This window comes from Centroberyx gerrardi, chromosome 24 (assembly GCF_048128805.1).
Source record: "Centroberyx gerrardi isolate f3 chromosome 24, fCenGer3.hap1.cur.20231027, whole genome shotgun sequence".
NCBI classification, from domain to species: Eukaryota; Metazoa; Chordata; class Actinopteri; order Beryciformes; family Berycidae; genus Centroberyx; species Centroberyx gerrardi.
In genome coordinates, this window is record NC_136020.1 from 1,580,933 (window position 1) to 1,599,642 (window position 18,710).

Below are 18,710 nucleotides of genomic sequence, written 5' to 3' on the forward strand. Positions count from 1 at the left end.
AAAAGAATTATTTCGGCACACTGCCTCCAACAGAGAGGGAAAGGTATGGAGAGAGATTGGACTCAATATGCCTGCCAACAGTGGAAGTAGAAGCGGTGACTGCGCATGGGGTTCCGCAGGCGTGTTCACAGAGCACCAGAAAATACAACTTCATACGGCTCTTGGTGGCTTCTAAAGAAAAATGGACCCAATTATTTAAAATTTGTCCGGAGTTTTACAGGCGTTTCTTTTCGGCCCAGAGTTGTGGGCTGGGGGCTTGCTACCACCACAGAAGAAGAACACTGCCAGCTAGCGGTAGCTGGCTTGCTTGCACTGGGAACACCGAGGAAGTAGCCACATTTGTGTGTGGATCAGTAGCTATTTGTGTGTGGATTGCGCAGGAACAGCGTGAGGAGAGTCTCAAATCAAAAAAATTAAAGAGGGAAGTCTGAATTTCACGTCACTGAATCTACGTGTGTCACTCGATCCACAATGCAGAATCAACACTCCACAAGCCAATTTTACATTTGAGACTGCTATTTGTCAATCTATTGTATCCATTTGTACAAATCATTGTACACTCATTTCAATAAAATTGACACAAATAGAGAGATATTTGTTTGTGGATAGTAAAACACATTTGTGATGTGTCTCTTATTTGTGGATCATACACACATTTGTCAATAATATTGAGTCCAATCTCTCTTCATAGAAAGGTACATCGAAAAAATGAACTTAATTGGCCTCCATCAATGTCCTTTTTCATTGCTCCAATAAAGCTGGATAAATGATCCCACACAGTGGCTTGAAGGGAAATACTTAGACATTTACCACTACTTAATTGAATCACCAGGTAAGATAATAAGTTGACCTTGAATAATTTCACTTCATATTTAAAAATTTGAAATACAGCTATGCTTTTCAGACTATAAGTTTGAGCGACGCTGACATGACATTGGTTATTAAAGTGGATTGTTGCTGAGTTAACTATGTTAGCTAGCAAGTCAGGGTGAGATTTCTCATTACTTTTGCAGCCTGGAATGACAGCAAAATATCCTGAGACCCCACACATGAGCATACAACTCATCTGTTTTATAGAGGGGAACTGGCTCAGTAATGTTAGCTTAGTAGCAACCTAATGTTAGGACAGCATTGTAGCTTTAAAACAAATTTAACATACAGGTTATCTTACAAGAATATTACTAGATAATTACTGGTAACTTATTTATCAGTGACAAAATGCTGCCCACATACATAGTGTACTTAGTCTCAGAGTCCCAAAGTTTCCCCCTCTTCTACCATGTACCACTGTCAGCGCCTCTCTCCTTATGGCCTGGATCCACATTTTTCTTCTTCACGGCTCCCTTGTTTTGCTCGGGAGCACAAAAAAACTGTTGGCTGTGAATCCCACCACACAACAGCTTTTAGGCATGTTTAATTTGGGGAATAATGACAATGATGTACATTTAGTCACACAGTGAATGGAGAGCGGTGCCGTGATTTCCCCCACGATGAGCGTGGCCTATTTTATGCACTGTCTCTATGGTGTTTTTGGAGAGTCTTCAGTCTGTAGGACTTACTTACTACAAACCTTTATTCCAACAAATTGAAGTTGAAGTTACATAGTCAGCTTCAAATGCAGCTGACATGGCTCTACAACAGTCAAAATTGCAATAACATTCCTTGTGTCTGTAACTTGGGTTCTGTTCATTGGTCACTATGTGGAACAGCACCAGAAAACATAAGATGAACTTCTAATACTTTCTTTACTACTGCTGTGCCAAAGACAATTTACACACCTTGGTTCTGTTGTTCTGTTAGTAGTAGAATGCGTCAACCAGATTTTTTCATAATACTTCTGTGAACATTGTAAATTGTATACTCATGTTATCATCTGTAGCTTTAATTTGTGGCAATATATTTCTCAGTTTTTTATTAATTTGTCTCATTTTTCTTATCATGATCAACAAATCATGATTTAGAAATAAAACCAAATCATTGTGAATGTTAAATGTTACTTCCTCAAAAACATGCATTCAAATAAGTGTATATTTAGTAAATACTGGGCCACTTTTCAACTTTAACTTTGATTGATGATAGATTCACTTTGACGATTACTTACAAACAATTGCCATGCATATTTGGTGCTTTCAGTAACTTTTAACAAAAGGGTTTAATCATCTATCAACCATTTACACGTGTAAATATTGATAAATATGACCCATTGTTTATACATTTTGAAAGCATTTCTGTCACTCTTTCAATAGTTCATATGCTGGAAAAATGTTTTTTTATTTATGTTAGAACTACAATTATTGCAGCATACTGCCCTTACTATACCTAACATTGTTATGGATTCTAATTTATATTAAAGAACAAATATTTATAGATGACCCGATGCATTCTATTATGTCTGAATCAAGTTGTGGCGGATGATTGTGTATATATTGTGAAATGCCATGATATTTAGTAGTGACTAAACACTGTATTATGAAATTTCACAATGTATTAATGAGTATGCTGCATTTGAATGTGATGTTCTGATGAATGTGATTTGTATATACACTATGATTGCATGTACCCAGAAATTACAAAAATGTACCATGAGGAGAGAACAAGCGGAAAAGCATGTGTCTCTCATAGTTTGTGCCGGGTCAGTATGTAATTCCAACAACGTACATAGAAACAATTTCATAGTTTCTATATAGTCTTTCGAATAAAGCATGTGGTTGAGTCATGAACATTTAATATGTAATAAAAAATAATTTACTCCATAAGTATTCCCTTAATTCCTAGAAAGCATACAATTAAATATGATTATTGCTAATTTAAACCTTGAGTACTTACATGATTGTTCCTTGAATTGATGGGTAATAAAAAAGAAAGTGTCGCCTAATTCTCTAGGAATTACCAAAAATGGGCTGTTACCATCCTAAACCCGTGGCAACTACAGTGTAGTTACTTGAACTGATGAGTAATACCAGAGTTTTTAAATAATTCAGCTATTTCTAAGTATTTACCTACTTAGTTATAGCTATAAGTATTTAGTAGTTTACTATTTTTACGATGTATTTAACCAAATACTGTACCTAGCAAGGTTAAGGTTAAAAAGAAGGGTTACCCAATAGTCTGAATGAAAGTGTAGCTGCCTTGGCATGGGGGTAACTCTTCCTAATAGTTCTGACAGTGTCTACCAGTAATAGTAATGATATACTTTGAGCTAAGCACCATTATCATTGTTCATATCATGGGGGGTGCCCCTGTGCTGTGACAAGGTAATGTGCACTCAATGGTCACTTTGTTAGAGGCACTTAGCTAGCACTGGGTGTTTTGTCTTCAGAAAAGCCTGAATTTCTTCAACACCTGGATTCAAGAAGGTGCTAGAAATGTTCTACAGGGATGTTGGTCTATACTGACTCACAGCATCAGTCAGATCCTGCAGATTTGTCAGTGGCACATTCATGCTGCAAACATCCTGTCCTCTGTTGAGATCTGGACTGATTAAAGTCACTGTCATGTTCCTGAACCATCGTTATGCTCCTGGAGGTTTCCATCTAACAAAGGCTAGACTGGACCTGGTCAGCAACAATGTTTAGGTTTGCTGTGGTACTCAAATGATGCTCCCTTGGTACTTATGCCTAATTTGAGCGACATAAAACATTCTCCCACCATTACACCACCAGAAACTTGTACTATTGAAAAAAGGCAGGATGGATCCATGGATTCATGTATAAATATGTGTAGCCTGGATTTGGTCTGACCTTGAAAATCAGTCATAATGCTAAATCATGGTGGTAATCGGCCTGAAAGTCATGCACACAGCAAATTTTCAAGTGTTAAGTGTTGTTGGAGCTGATGTGGCTCTGGGGCAGCTGTTCAAAACTATCAAAAGTCTTAAATTAACTCTGATGGTGTGGACTGACATTGTGTTGAACACTGATGACTTTGCTGTGTAGTCTGTACTCTAATCTCTACATTAATTTGTAATTAAGCACTGAGCAAAGCCTTGCTATACTATATGCATGGCATTATAATGGTTACACTTAAATAGATAGCATTTTTTAGCTTTGAGAAACTTAGCCGTCCTGAGTTGACTTCCTGGCAATGACCTGATGTCACAGTGTCTACTAAATCTACTGGGTATGCATGTTTTGTCCAGAAGTAAGTGGTTGTGTTTCTGCTGGCAACCAAGACCTTTGGGGATAAAGTTTGTTTGGAGGGTGCAGGGCTTTCATTCTCTGTCCTCCCCTCATCCCTCCCCCCATCTCTGTCTGGGTCAATGGGGATGTCTGGGTCTCCATGTCAGTGCGATGTGCCAGACAGATTATAACAGAGCAGCATGCTGTGAACTCCACCTGGAAGTGAGAGACTGAAAGAGAGAAAGAAAGAGAAAACAAGACAAGGACGGAACGGAAGGAGAAAGAGGTGGGGCAGAGAGAGAGAGAGGAATAAGACAAAAGAGTAATGATGTCACGTCATGGTTTAGGGGTGAAAGGTGAACGCACAGTATTCTTGACAGAAAAGGGAAAGGAGAATTGAGATAAAGGAAGAGAGAGGCCTCTATGGACCAACCTCCTCTGATCTATACGCACTTCTAACATTCTAGTCTAGTGATAAAGATTGCAATTATTCAAAGTAAGAGATGAGAGGCTGCCAATGTTCATATTTTTTAACTGAACCACGGATAGTAAATTTTATCTTTTCTAATTTTAAAAACGACATTAGGACACATAACCAGGATGTGTTTAAGGAGGGTGAGTGATTTTTACAGAAAAGGAGAATACAACAACAAAGACAAATATTCTGCTAATTTTGGGCATGTCCAGAACATACAAGTTTGCCGGTGCTCTGGAGCATTTTTCACATGTATCAGAAATGTTTGGATATATCTTGATCATTTCGATCTACTGTAAAATAAATTCTCTGGATATGAATTTCCATTGAAATCGCCACCATCACAGAAGAATTAGTCGGTGTCAGCATAACATCATCTGTGGATGAGCTCTGAGTTTTTCCTTTGAAGGTATTTGCCTTATTTTTCCCCTGACATTGTCAAAGTTAAACTTAAACTGCTATCCAAATATCTAAGAGAGGAACAACTCTCCCCACGTGTTCTTCACTCAGCCGACATACCGGAAGTCCCCAATAAGAAACACTTTTGCTTAAAATTAAGACTCCACTGTTGGAGTTGTAGGTAAATGTATCCAGCCATCCATTCCCCTAACCTCCACCCCTTGCTTTCCACCTCGCTTTTATAGACAAACTAGGCTACTTCCCGTTTCTAGCCATGTCTCCATGTAATCCTCTTCTGGTGGGGAAACGGATTTCTCTCACTTTTCGTACAGGGTGCATATACGTATTTGCATTGAAAGACACATCATGCTTATTTCACAAAATTTCGGGAGAAGGCTTTTGCAAAGTGCTGCTCATCCTGACCCAATGTAGGGAGAAGAACTTCACCAGTAATTTTATTGTGCCTGAAAGTTTACAAAAAACATAACCACTATGCCAAGAATTACAAAATTGGAAAAAAGGAGCAAACGTATGGATGACCCCTTAGAAAATGAATTTACTAACAGAGATTAATACTTCTCAGACGATGATCTGGTAGACTGGTGGTAGACTCCTACCTAGGTAGAGGCAAAGCATGCTTTGAGGAAGGATGGTTATCTTATGAGTCAAAGCTCATCAAAGCTTGGTAGATTCAGTATTATGATATTCTTAATATTAACTCCTGGGTCTTTTAAAGTGATGCTTTAGCTGTGAATGAATGGCATTACAGCTCATATAAATAACAGTGGACAAACTGTAAATAATCTGATAGTATGTGGAACAACAGTATCCAGAGATCACCTCACTGTTCAAAATGGTCCAGCAACAAAACTAAGACCACAGCAGCTGTGTGTGCATGTATGTGGGTTCTACACATTCACACTGGGAGCTGCCCAGTACAACCTGTCTTCTACTGTTGGACACCAGAAACTGTCCAGTACAACACTCACAGGTAAGTATGAAGCTGCTGCCTTACAGTAGCCATGTGTGTTACCTGACAATACAACTTTTCCCTCTGTCCAGCAGATGTCAGTGTTGAACTATGGCTGAATTGAACACCATCTGTACTAGTGATTTGTTTCATTTGTAATTAAATGGACGTTAGGATGTTAGTTCCTTTAAGCTATAGTATTGTTTGCTTGTCAAGTAGAGTGAATAAAACAAAAAGAATAAAAAGCATTGACCAGTATGGTATGGTGGGCAGAAAGGTCCTAAAATGGATGTATATGTTAATGTTAATAGTTTATGTTTTGGCAGATATTATGTGCATGGTCATGTGTATGCTTTTTCATTTTTACTTCCACCAGTCCCTGGAGGCCAGCCAATCCAGACCCTTCCTTCTCAGTTAACCCACTGAACATGGGTCTTGAGTCTACCATAGCTCTACATTGCTCACACACCTGTGATTTGGAGCTACAGCACTATTGACCTGTCCAGAGAGTTATGGAGTGGGTGGGAGACATTGTCCATGATGGCCGGCAGTTTGGCATCTGCTTCATGCTCGTTATAGTGCAGCGCCGGTAAGGCTTTGTCAGGGTAGACTCAGACTGTATGTAGGTTCTAGGCTAGGTAGACTGTGTAAAGTCAGCCTACATTAGGTTTCTGTGGATAAAATTGCAGTGTAGGCCCTACATCAGTGTATCAAAAATGAAAGATTAGTAATTACACTTACTTGTCCACAGTGATCAGTAATCATTTATTCATTTTTGGTGAAGTTTTACTGATTTTTAAATGCAGTAGGCTATATATCTCCCTGTTAACCTGAAACTTTATATTTTGTCGTGGGTGTTGTTTTATGTAGCCCACTACAGACAGCATGTAAGATGAAGACTTTGACCCATATCTAGCAAGGAAAGTCTGCACACTGTAGCTCCCTTTTGCTGCTTTATTGGCACCACAAAGTAAGTGATGTTTCGAGTACACTGCTCTTCTTCAGACTTCAGAAGACTTTGACCCAGCCACCACCTCCTCCAGTCTGCCATCTTGTGGTAGCAGCAGCTCAGCAGCATGAAGACAGAGTAATAATATTTGCACTGCATTGCAACATATTATGATTGAACATTCCACATAACAGTAGTTATATTTACATGCACACAAGTAGTGATGGCGAGATGAAGCTTTCTGAAGCATTGCGGTTTTCTGACACTGTGTCAAAAATGGGTTCAGTACTCAGAGTTTCATATGAGACAATACATATCGCCCTCTACTGGTAAAAACAGTGTAGCAGCACAGTGAACCAGGCGACTACTGACAGTATATAGTGTTTATGAACGAAATGCCAAGAAAGTAGTGTGTATAACAAAGGAACAAATATTTTCCTCAAATTTCTCATGCTAGTGGACATGCTCCAAAATTTGACCTTCCTAAATGCTGTTCAAATCCTTTGGGAATTACTTTTACAGCTTCAGTTATTGCTGACCTGCTACATCAGTGGCTCCCAAAGTGGGGTCCGGGGATCCTTGAGAGAATGTCGGGGGGTCCCCAGAAAAACGAAAGATAGTTTAATTTAGCTGTTATTTCACTCCCTACAGGTTAGCACAATGAGAGAGTATGTATAAGGACTATCCCAAGCACAATTTGGAAAGACAGACAAATAGACAAAACATTACAGATGGTAGTCAGACACACACTTACGGTTTGTGAGCTGCAGACAGTTTTAACAGAGAAAACGAAAGAACGAAAGAAAAAGAAAGAAAGAAAGAAAGAAAGAAAGAAAGAAAGAAAGAAGAAAAAGAAGAATTCCAGCAAATACAATAGGGTTCCAGCACTACGTGCTTGGACCCCTAAAAAAACAAACCAAACACTCATCGTCGGTGAACAATCCATTCCTTGATTGGACGTAGCTCAACAAAGTTCAATATGAAGTTTGTGATTGGACCGATCAAATAGGCCTACACTTCAATTCACTGTCTGTCAATCAATAAAATGGATTAGTATTATTTCTGTTCCCTTGTTTTGTATTTTGTGGTAAATTTGTCACAGTTTGTCACTGACTAGGATTTTTAAATGCATAAGACGAAAGGTAACATTGCACTAAATTTCTATTAAGTTTGATTATCATACAACCAGTACTGTGTGCTGTGAACATATTTGTCAAATCCCACCTATTTGATTTTTTTCCTGTACATGTACATTATAGTTTTATAATAAAAAGTAGAGTGCTTAATATTTTGAACAACCTGTTTCAAGACCAATACACCAACAACCCACATCCTGTTCCGGTGTGAAAGGCCATATTAACACTGCAAGGACCATGAAAATGTTCTGCAGGATGTAAGCTTTCACCACTGAAACTCAAGAATCACCTTGCAGTATCTGGTGACCATTAATATATTTTGCCAACCACTTTGCAAACTACATGTTTGCAGAAGTCCTGAAGAAGGAGCAATACCTTTATGCTGAAGCCTCTAGTTTCTCTGGAGTGACTGCTGAGCTCAACTGTGCCCTGTCACCTAATGTATGGGAGCCAATAGCCAGCACAGCTTCATCAGCATGCGTACTTCTCTTGGATATGGACAAAGGATACCTTCCTCCCACAAAGAAAGAGTCTCCTCTCATGATCAAGGACACAGTGTTAGGTAATGCTAGAGCATCCATCCACCCAGCTCAGGATGTTGAGGCTCAGTCTAACCTGCTCCACCTTGTTGAGGCTCCAACCCACAAGGCTCCAATGACTGATGACTTCAAAATCATTGAGAGGTTGAGGCTGCTTCAGCACTCCCCCATTGGTTTTGATGATGACTACCACAGGGTTAGGTAGTTGGAAAGAGATACCTCTATGCTCCCTCATGTGACACATCTGGATTTGTGGCTGACTGCTGCTCACCCCGTGGATCTACTCTGGGCTGCCTGGATGAGTGGGAGCCAGTGGTCAAATCCCACTTTGACTTGGAGAAGGAGGGATTTGGTGAGGAGCACCTCTACGCTTCATCACATCTCTCTGGATTTGTAGTTGACTGCTCCCCACAGCATGGACCGACTGTGACCGACCATCTTGACAAATGGGAACCTGTTGTCAGCACTGATTCTCAACTGATGCAGTCCCTCTCATTCCTCCTGGAAGAGGAGGAACTTAGTGAAAAGCACATGAATGCTTCCTCATCAGTGAGTTCTACATTTATAGCTGCCTGCGCTCCACACCATGGCCGTAATCAAGATCATCTTGATGAATGGGAGCCAATCGTCAAAGCTGATTCTAAACTGATGCTGTTCCTCCAGGACTTGGAGAAGGAGTAAGAACAACATCCTTTTATCATCAAGACGGAAATGTTCAGCTCTTGTGTGATTGAGGCCCCTGCTGAAAGCTCTGTCACTGTCCTGCATCAACCTGAATGTTGTGAGGTAACAAAAGTCACTGTGCTCTCTGCTGGAGGTGACAATATCTCCACCTCAGAGGAGGTTCTCCCTGTCTCTCTTGCTGAATACACCATGATTCACCTGCTTAAGGAAGGATCAACCAACCTGCTTCAGGAGTCAGAGGCTCAAGCCATCCAGGTTGAGGTCAAGGCTCCACCAAGCCTGATCCAGGATGTTGAAACTATGAAGGTGGCAGATAACAAGGCAGCAGCCATCCTGAACCAGGAGGATATCAGTGTATCAAGCGCAGTCCATGAGGCCAAGGACAACCAGGCTGACCACCCTCCACCCATTCAAGAGGCTGAAGCATTATGTTCATTCACTCTTCTCTGTGTGTGTAAGGCTGTTGTTCACATCAAGGCGTCTAGCAGTTTGTTCCATGAAACCAAGGACACCAAGGATCTGTCCTGTCTGACCCTGGAAAAGACACTTCTACCCGTCCAGCTGGTCGAACCTACAGGGCCACAGAGTTCCAGTGCCAAAGGCAGCCTGTCAACAAAACCAAAGAAGAAGAAGCGTGGCTTCTTTTCTTGGCTATCCCGCATATTCGGGAGGAAGAACAAGAAATCTGCTGATGTAAGTTGCAGTTTCAGTCTTCATGCTTGTTTTCACAGTTCAATCAATTCAGTTAACCTAAAAATCATATTGTATCCAGTGCCAAATCATTTTGTAACCAAAACTATAAATTAAAATGTCACTTCTTATTTTTTCTTAAGGCCCTGACACACCAGGCCGACGGTCTGTGTCCCTAGTTTTTGCGGTGTGTCCCGCACCGTCGGCACTAGTCGGACCTAGTCGGCGGCTTTGGGCGGGATTGGTAGTTCGTGTTTTGCCTATTGATGATTGGACTGATAAATTCCTTCAACATGTGGAACTGAACAGGAAAGAGCCGAGCGAAATTTTTAAAATCGGAGGTTTCATTTATCTCCAGCTCTCGACACAGGTTTGGGAAAGCCCCTTGAGCCTGTCGCTGGAGTATCCATGATTTCACCCATTTAGTGCGGTTTCTCCTTATTTTTCGTCTCCGCCTCTTCCTTTCTTCTTCCACAACCAAAAGACCAAGGGCTGACAACACCAGTGCCATTTGCAACTTCTTATCAGACATGGTATGGAGAGTTATTTCCCCTCACGCAGGCGCAGAACGTACGTGCTAGTTGGCCGTCGGGTGTAGTCTTTGCGGTGTGTTCAAGTGCAACTTTTTGGACCAGACGCAGGCGACCTGAGGTGACGCAATAGTCGGCCTTCGTCGCCGCTGGTTCTTTGACGTCGGTTTGGTGTGTCAGGGCCTTTAGGCTGACAACATGGCTACAACAGCAGAGATGCCACTCCAACAGACCTGCCAAACAGGAGATGAGCCAAAGCCCTGCTTGAACATCTTCTCATCTGCAGTCCACTTCTTAATTCCTGTCATCTTCCTATCCACTTTACAGAAATGAACAACTGAATCATATTATTTGAATACATTTATTTGCACACTACTGTTATAGTGTCTTTGCACATTTCAAACACACCTTTATTCACACAGTTATGGGTAACCCGTAGCCTAAAGCAGTGAAAATGTAATGGAATTAGTAAATATATGTTGGCCATTAACATTTTCTTTACCTCTATTACCATATAATCAATATTTATTCTAAATGTGGTTGTTTTTTCAGAGACCATTTTGCTTTGAATATGCCACTTTTCTATAAAAAAAAAAAAGAAAAGCAAAAAAACATATTATTGTTATTATTCACTGTGACGAAGGCTGATATTTGGCTTTCAAGTATGAAACAATAGTTTTCAATTCATGGAAGTTTTTTCCATTAATTTCCATGATTTAGATTTTGCCTCAGTTATGTCAAAATAGCACATATAGGCCAATGAAAATATCAATAAAATATTGATATACGAATACATAGATAATGAACTACAAATCCCAGAATGGACTACAAGCAAGAATCTTCTGCTATAGAGCTGGCTAGTCACAAGGTAATCCCGACATCATCAAGGTTCCAGAAATGTTTTGGCCGTTTATTTGTAGCACTCTTTCAAAATAGCTGGATCCACATGGTTCCACTCATTCAATCGATCAGAGAATTTACAGTGCAAGAGTAATAGATAACTCAATTGGATTTGCATTTTGAAATTTGAGAAAATCAAGAAAAAAATCCTGGGTACAAGGCTGTGTACATAACAGCCTTAGCACGCTAAAGGACTGCAATTTACTGTACTATATTATGGAAACGCATGTGTCTGATGATAAAGAAGTTGATTTTTCAACACAGAGGTTGAAACAATAGAAAGTTTGGCCATTGTGAATAATTTCAACAATGTGGTTGCAATGAAACTAGGCTAGCACAGAATTAGCAATGACTAATAGACTGCGTGTCTGATCTTCACAACTTGTGAAGAGAGCGGGAGAGACAAAGATAGTGAGTGAGATTAGCGATGTCTTTTTTTTTACTCTGTCACTGTCACTTTTGTTGGGTAATTTTCAAAGGGATGAGTAAATACAAATAACACACACACAAAATACACTGAGTGTCTCTGATGACGCAATGTACTGTCACACCACAGACAGGTATGGTGAAATAGGGGGTCAAAATATATTACTTTATTCATTTTATTATTTTTTAAGATGGGAGAGAAGGGATAGGGGTGGTTTGGAATGTTTTATCGCAGTTGAGGGAATAAGGGGAGAAAACATTACCAAAAAAAAGGGGGATTTTACCTTTAACACAGCTGTGATGGTGGAGGCTGGTGTTTTGGTGTTTTGGTTGATGATGTGGTGGCTGATGTCATGGGAGACACCTTCATGACAGAACCAACAACTGTACCGACTAATTTTATGAATCTGGGAATCTAAAGGTCATGAAGACATGAAAGAAATCATCCAGAGACAAAGTAGTATCACTGCTGTGGGTGAAAAAGCTTTTTCTTTGCTGTGTGTGTGTGTGTGTGTGGGGGGGGGGGGTATTGTGGCATTGCTTTCATTATGATTTCCCAAGGGATGGTGGAAGGGGGTCTAGCTTTTCTATTCAAAACCCTGTCATATCAGATCTCTCCCCCCTCCTGTTTAATTAATGTGATATTATCGAAACAGAAACAGGACACGACAAAGTCACACAGTCTCTGAATTACAATAGCCAACCAGTCCATCATGGGTTATGGTAGTCCTGGTGTGGGAAAGATACTGAGGAATATTTGTAATAAGTGAAAAAAATAAATAAAAAAAAAGCTTTTTCCACATGTAGCCTTGTTTGCTTTACCCTCAATACACACTCTCTCTCTCCCTGTCTCTCTCTCTCTCTCACACACACACACACACACACACACACACACACGCACACTCACAAACAAACACGCACGCACGCACGCATGCACGCAGCGTGGAGAGCAGCGTGCATGTGTAAGCTCCGCCTCCGGGCCCCGCTGGCTGCTTAACCAAACCTCTCCATTTGAGAGAAGAGGCAGATCAGGGCGCAGGAAGCGGAGCTGCTGAGATATAAACCGGTACTAACGGACCGGGCGGTGACCAGACACAACACTGTGCAGCCTGCAGGATCCTTCTCTGGGTGGGTGTCTGATCCGGTTCCCCCAGGCTTCCCAGGGCTTTGCGCATTTGAGACGGTCTGAAGGTCTGACAGCATCACCTGAACCTCCATCATCGCTGCACAAAGCGGACCACGCCTTCCACCCCCGAAACCAAAGTCATCGCTTCTGCTGCTTGTTTTGAGGACTTATATTCTCATGTTTGGTCTGTAAGAGATCGGACTGCTCCGTTCCTGACCAGATGGAGACCGCGGGGAACCAGGCGCGGCGGCGGTCCAGCGGAGGAACCGAGCCGGGACCTGGCACACAGACCTGGATGGACGGTCCGCCGGTACCGGTGGACCATGCCGGGCTAGGAGCGGCTGACAGCCCCGGTGTGCTAGAGGACAGCCGGTCCAACAGCAGCGTGAAGAAACATCAGCACAAACACAACCTGAGACACCGATACGAGCTGTTGGAGACGCTGGGCAGAGGAACCTACGGCAAGGTGAAGAGAGCGCTGGAGAGACACACCGGCAGGGAGGTTAGTCACCACTGTTTATTTCATTTTAGATTGATAAAGAATCGAGTTGTTAGAATAATGAAGGTACATGTTTAATATCTCCTCCATCAGATGGACTTCTTGGTGATTTTAGAATGTACTTTTATTTTGTAGTAGTAGTAGTAGGCCTATTGATAAAGCATTTTTCTCTCTAAACTTCAAAACCTACTTTTTCATGTTCAAATAATTTCATACCAAAATAAAAGCTGCATTTGGTAAGAGTTTTAATAGCCTATAATAAATGATATTTTTAACTATGGGGCAGAAAGATTTTGAGGCTCTAAATCTGTGTTGGACCAAATAAATACAAATAAAAATTGATGATGATTCTGTGTTGACACAAACCACATCATGGCTGAAACATTGCTTCATAGCTGATAACTTCTGTAAACCTATCAGATTAATATGTTCATTTTTATTTTTACAAAATTAAGATCTGTTATGTCCCAGACAGTTCTTAAGTGACAGTAATCAGTGACATTTACTGTGTAATTCATATACTGTGTATATATTCATATACATGTAACCTGATTTATGCAAGGCTATGTGCAATCTGGCGACTGACAGTGTTGAAGTTCACCCTAAGATAGACTCTTTATGTGACTTCCTAATAGACACTACCTTTATCTAAACTGTGTACTCTGTACTCTGGAGTATTTGAGAAAATCAAAGCGTTATCTTGTACATAAGGACTTCTCTGGTGCATAGTTTTGATATTTACAGCTGTTTATGCATTGTTTAAATATGTAATAATGTATTTACTGCTTGGTCTAAAACTGTACATAGCCAAAGAGATCCTGGACTATATGAGAGATAAAGTATAGAAGCATAAATGACATCTACTGCTAAGTGGGATGAATTTAGGCCATAAAGATTGATATCCGTCTAAAAAGGTGGCAAACACTACTCCATAAATAAAAAAGTGGTAAACTGAGTTGAGGTGGGTTGACCCTCCACTACATCCCTAGCTGTTCATTTCCAGCGTCCTGAAGTGGCGCTGCATTCTGGTCAGTTAGGTTGATGTTAATATCAAAGCCACAGATTTCAGCTCTTTTTTAAATTCAGTATGGGTGATGTTGCCTTAATTTACATAATTTCACAATCAAATTCAGAGAAAAAAAAATTGAATTTCCTTATTCTGGGTTCCTTAGAAACAGTCTTTATGTTTCAGTTGAACTCAGTTATATATACTATAATAGCCTTTTTATCAGAGATAAAGCAACATCCTGTTACTGACAATTCTTCCATTATTTAAGTGCCAGGTGCATGTGTTCTGGAAACAAGTATCCCAGGTAAAGACTGGCCTTCCATGGCTTCTAAAGCAGACCTAGGGTACTAGACAGTGGAGACAACAAACTAGTCTTCATCAAACTATAGAGGATAGTTGTGTTAATCTTTCAACCAGGTCTGGCTCCATCATGGAGGTTCACTGGAGAATTGGCTTAGTTAATTAGGCAAAGTTACATTTCTAAATAGACCTAACAAACAGGCTAGAAAAAGAGAGATGCCAAGAGACATTCAGTAACAAGTAAAAGTGAATAATGTAATATGGTAGATTTGTTTCCAACGCGGTGTTAGCTGACTACTATGAACTAAACAAAAAATCAATCAGATGTAACAGAATTATCAGTTCCCAGTCAAAAACAGCAATTGACCATGTCTATTCAATTCTGTTGATACGGCCAAGTTGTATATTTAGAAACCATCAACTGTTCTCAGCCACTGTTGACCTACAGTATGGCCACCAGAGGGTGTGTTATGTCACCTGAAAGCCCTCTATAGGCTACATCATCATAAGGCAACTCGGTCCTAGACTTGTAAGCTTGAATACCACTGACTCATTGTGTGCATGTATTCTAGTCTGAATGAGGTTTAACACAGCAGGAGGAAATCTAAAGAGAGTTGTGTGTTCCTCTACCAGCACCCAGTCTGTCTGACACCCAGGTGTGAAGGAAGAGGAAGATGTTGTTAAGGCCCTGACACACCAAACCGACGGTCGGCCGTCGGCCAATGTCGGGCCGTCGGTAAGCGTCGGTGTCCCTAGTTTTTGCGGTGTGTCCCGCACCGTCGGCACTAGTCGGACCCTGTCGGCATCTTTTCGGCCGATTGAGCATGTTGAATCGGCGTCGGAGCCCGTCCGTTGATAGTTCGTTGTTTTGCCTCTGGATGATTGGACTGATAAATTCCTTCAACATGTGGAACAGAACAGGAAAGAGCCGAGCGAAATTTTTAAAATCGGAGGTTTGATTTATCTCCAGCTCTCGACACAGGTTCGGGAAAGCCCCTTGAGCCTGTCGCCGGAGTAACGTTATTCATGATTTCACCCATTTAGTGCGGTATTATTTATTTTTCGCCTCCGCCTCTTCCTTTCTTCTTCCACAACCAAAGACCAAGGGCTGACAACGCCAGTGCCATTTGCAACTTCTTATCAGACATAAGGTATGGAGAGTTATTTCCCCTCACGCAGGCGCAGAACGTACGTGCTAGTTGGCCGTCGGCTGTAGTCTTTGCGGTGTGTTCAAGTGCAACTTTTTGGACCAGACGCAGGCGACGTAAGGCGACGCAACAGTCGGCCTTCGTCGCCGCTGGTTCTTTGACGTCGGTTTGGTGTGTCAGGGCCTTTAGGGGTGAAGTGTAGGGAACCCCCCCCACACACACACACACACACACACACTTGCTCTGCTGCCCTGTCTAAACAAGCAGAAAGTTCACACTCAGTTGCTATCTTTACATTGTACCTGCTGATGACGTCAGTCTGGGAGGGAGAGACTCATTACAGCATCAGGAAGGTTTTCTTAGACAGAGAGAAAACTAAATCTGAGACGTTGATTATAGATGCAGTATGACCAGTAGGTTACAGGCAGACAGACAGTGAGATGAGACATCACTTGCTCATTCAGACAGTATGAACAGCACCAGGCTTCCTGTGATTCCTTTCAAGCTTACTTTGGCTGGACTGACTCGACTATTATGCATGCATAATGAGTCATCACACGTGTGTATTGACAGCCTATTGACATGCATGGAGCTGGATGTCTTCACCAGGAATCAGTTATAAGCCCTCTCTTGCCAATAAAAGCTGCTTTCATCCCCAATGTGGATTTGACTGGAACATATAACAGAAAGTCTATAACCTTGGTGCGAAGAAGACACCGGCTTTTGTCCTTGTTTTAATTATTCTGTGAATTTGCAGAATATATTCTATTCTTTGTTCTCATTTCTTCATTGCTCACATTTTTATTAATTGCATCCCAGTGATTTGACCTGGGTGTGCCATTAGTTTTAATGGTCTTTCTGGGAATAGCATCTGTTATGGTGCTACGTGGTGTCACTGAGACTGCCACACACACACACACACACACACACACACACACACACACACACGCATACCTGCATTACATGAACTTGGACAAAGATATCATATGTCCTTTTTTGGATGCATTTGCAGTCTTTGAGAGTTTGTCAGTGTGTGTGTATGTGTGTGTGGTGTGTGTGTGTGTGTGTGTGTGTGTGTGTGTGTGTGTGTGTGTGTGTGTGTGGCGACAATAGCACCACACTATATCTTAGGGTGAGTTATCCTTCCATTGACCAGCTGGTGTATAATGATCTCTGGGCTGAAGCAGAGTAATACTAGCTACACCCTCGCACCCCCCCCACCCCCCACCGCCAACTCCCCTCCCCCGCCCCCCATCCACTGTTGCATAGTCTTTATAGTCTTCGCTGCTCCATACAGCCATAATGGGTTTTTGATGAGTTTATAGTGCAGTAAGTAAGGCTCCAGCCTAGGCATTAGCTCAGTGGGAACGTTAAACTATATCAATGTCTGTTGCACTGTCTGCCTTCACCATGATAGGTTTTAAATGGATTAATGAGCTTTAAATGGTGGTCTGGTTTTATGTCCTGAATGATATATTTGTTCGATGAGTTGATGTGGTAGATACCGTGTTCCTTGTCATTATCAAGAGCATCTGCTTTAATTTAAATTGAGACATGACTCGGAAACTAAGCAACTTATTTCCCCATTGGCATCTCTGTTAAATGTCCCATATTCCCATATTCTGTATTCTACATGTGCGTATAAATACAGGACAATTTAAATTTCGATATTAGATTGGATTGTGGTTTTATGTCCCATTCCACAGTGATAGACAATGTGTAATCAATTGCATTCGTGTTTGAACCAGACACAGACTAAATATCCTGTGGCAAAAGAAAAAGAAATCAAATATGTCTAAATAAACCATGAAGTTGTTAACAATAGTCTGGCAACTGCTATCATTATGCCAGCTTATGTAATGTCTAAAGTCATGACATAATTAGCTGATATGGTAACCGGCGCCACTGTGTGCTACTACAATTACTGAGAGGAATATCTGACTTTCCTGCACTCTGTCAGTGCAAGGACTGCAAGGCTGTTCCGAGTGTGTTACCCAGCTGAGGAGGAAGCATATGAAACCAGGGTTGGACCGATATGGGTTTTTGAAGACTGATATTTTTGGATTAAAACAATAGATAGCTCATATTTTGTGCTGATATTCAATATCTATATCTATAAATTTGACAAAAATTCCAAGTATTCAGTGTTTCCCCCAGAATGTTATTCTTGTCAGGGTGGAAAAGCCTCTGAAACAGCATTTAGACCAACAAGATACACTGAACTCTCTAATGAAACTACTACTACAATTACTAGTACTACTCCTATTATCACTTTTACTACTACTACTTCTGCTTCTGCTGCTACTACTGCTATAAAAAGGTCTCAATAGAATCAGTTAAGGGCTTCCCATAGACAATCAGTGTAGTATTGATCAATTCTACAAGAAATTTGTAATCAGTCAAACTGCATCATATCCATCATATCAGAGGTGAATGACAGTGACTGGACCAGATTCCATTTGAAATAAATTGACGCATATATCAGTCTAAACTGTTGTAAGTCCTGATTCCCCATAAGGAAGAGGATGATCATGGTGCCATGGCCGATGCATGATAAAGACCCAGTTCATCTCATCCACTTCCTGTTCTCGTCCTCTACTACTTCCTCTGTTACACCCTTTCCTTACACTACACACTACCTACACACACATACACACACACACATTGTCTTGCTTATCTTTCTGTATACACACTTAATAAAGCTGTTCAGCAGAGATTAGAGGCAAGTCTTCAGCTAAAATGACTGACTTATTTACTGTCTAAATGGTTTACTGACTGGTTTACTGACTCACTGGTTTACTGACTAGCTGAC

At 41.1% G+C, this 18,710-nt stretch overlaps 1 protein-coding gene across 1 annotated transcript in view; it reads left to right on the plus strand.

Annotated features, from left to right (window-relative positions):
* LOC139932611 (NUAK family SNF1-like kinase 1) overlaps window positions 1–18,710 on the plus strand; it is a 40,993-nt gene that overhangs the window by 11,387 nt on the left and 10,896 nt on the right. Inside the window, exon 4 of the mRNA XM_071926429.2 lies at window positions 13,136–13,444. Coding sequence (XP_071782530.1) covers window positions 13,136–13,444 — 309 coding nt within the window. The remainder of the gene's footprint in view (window positions 1–13,135; window positions 13,445–18,710) is intronic.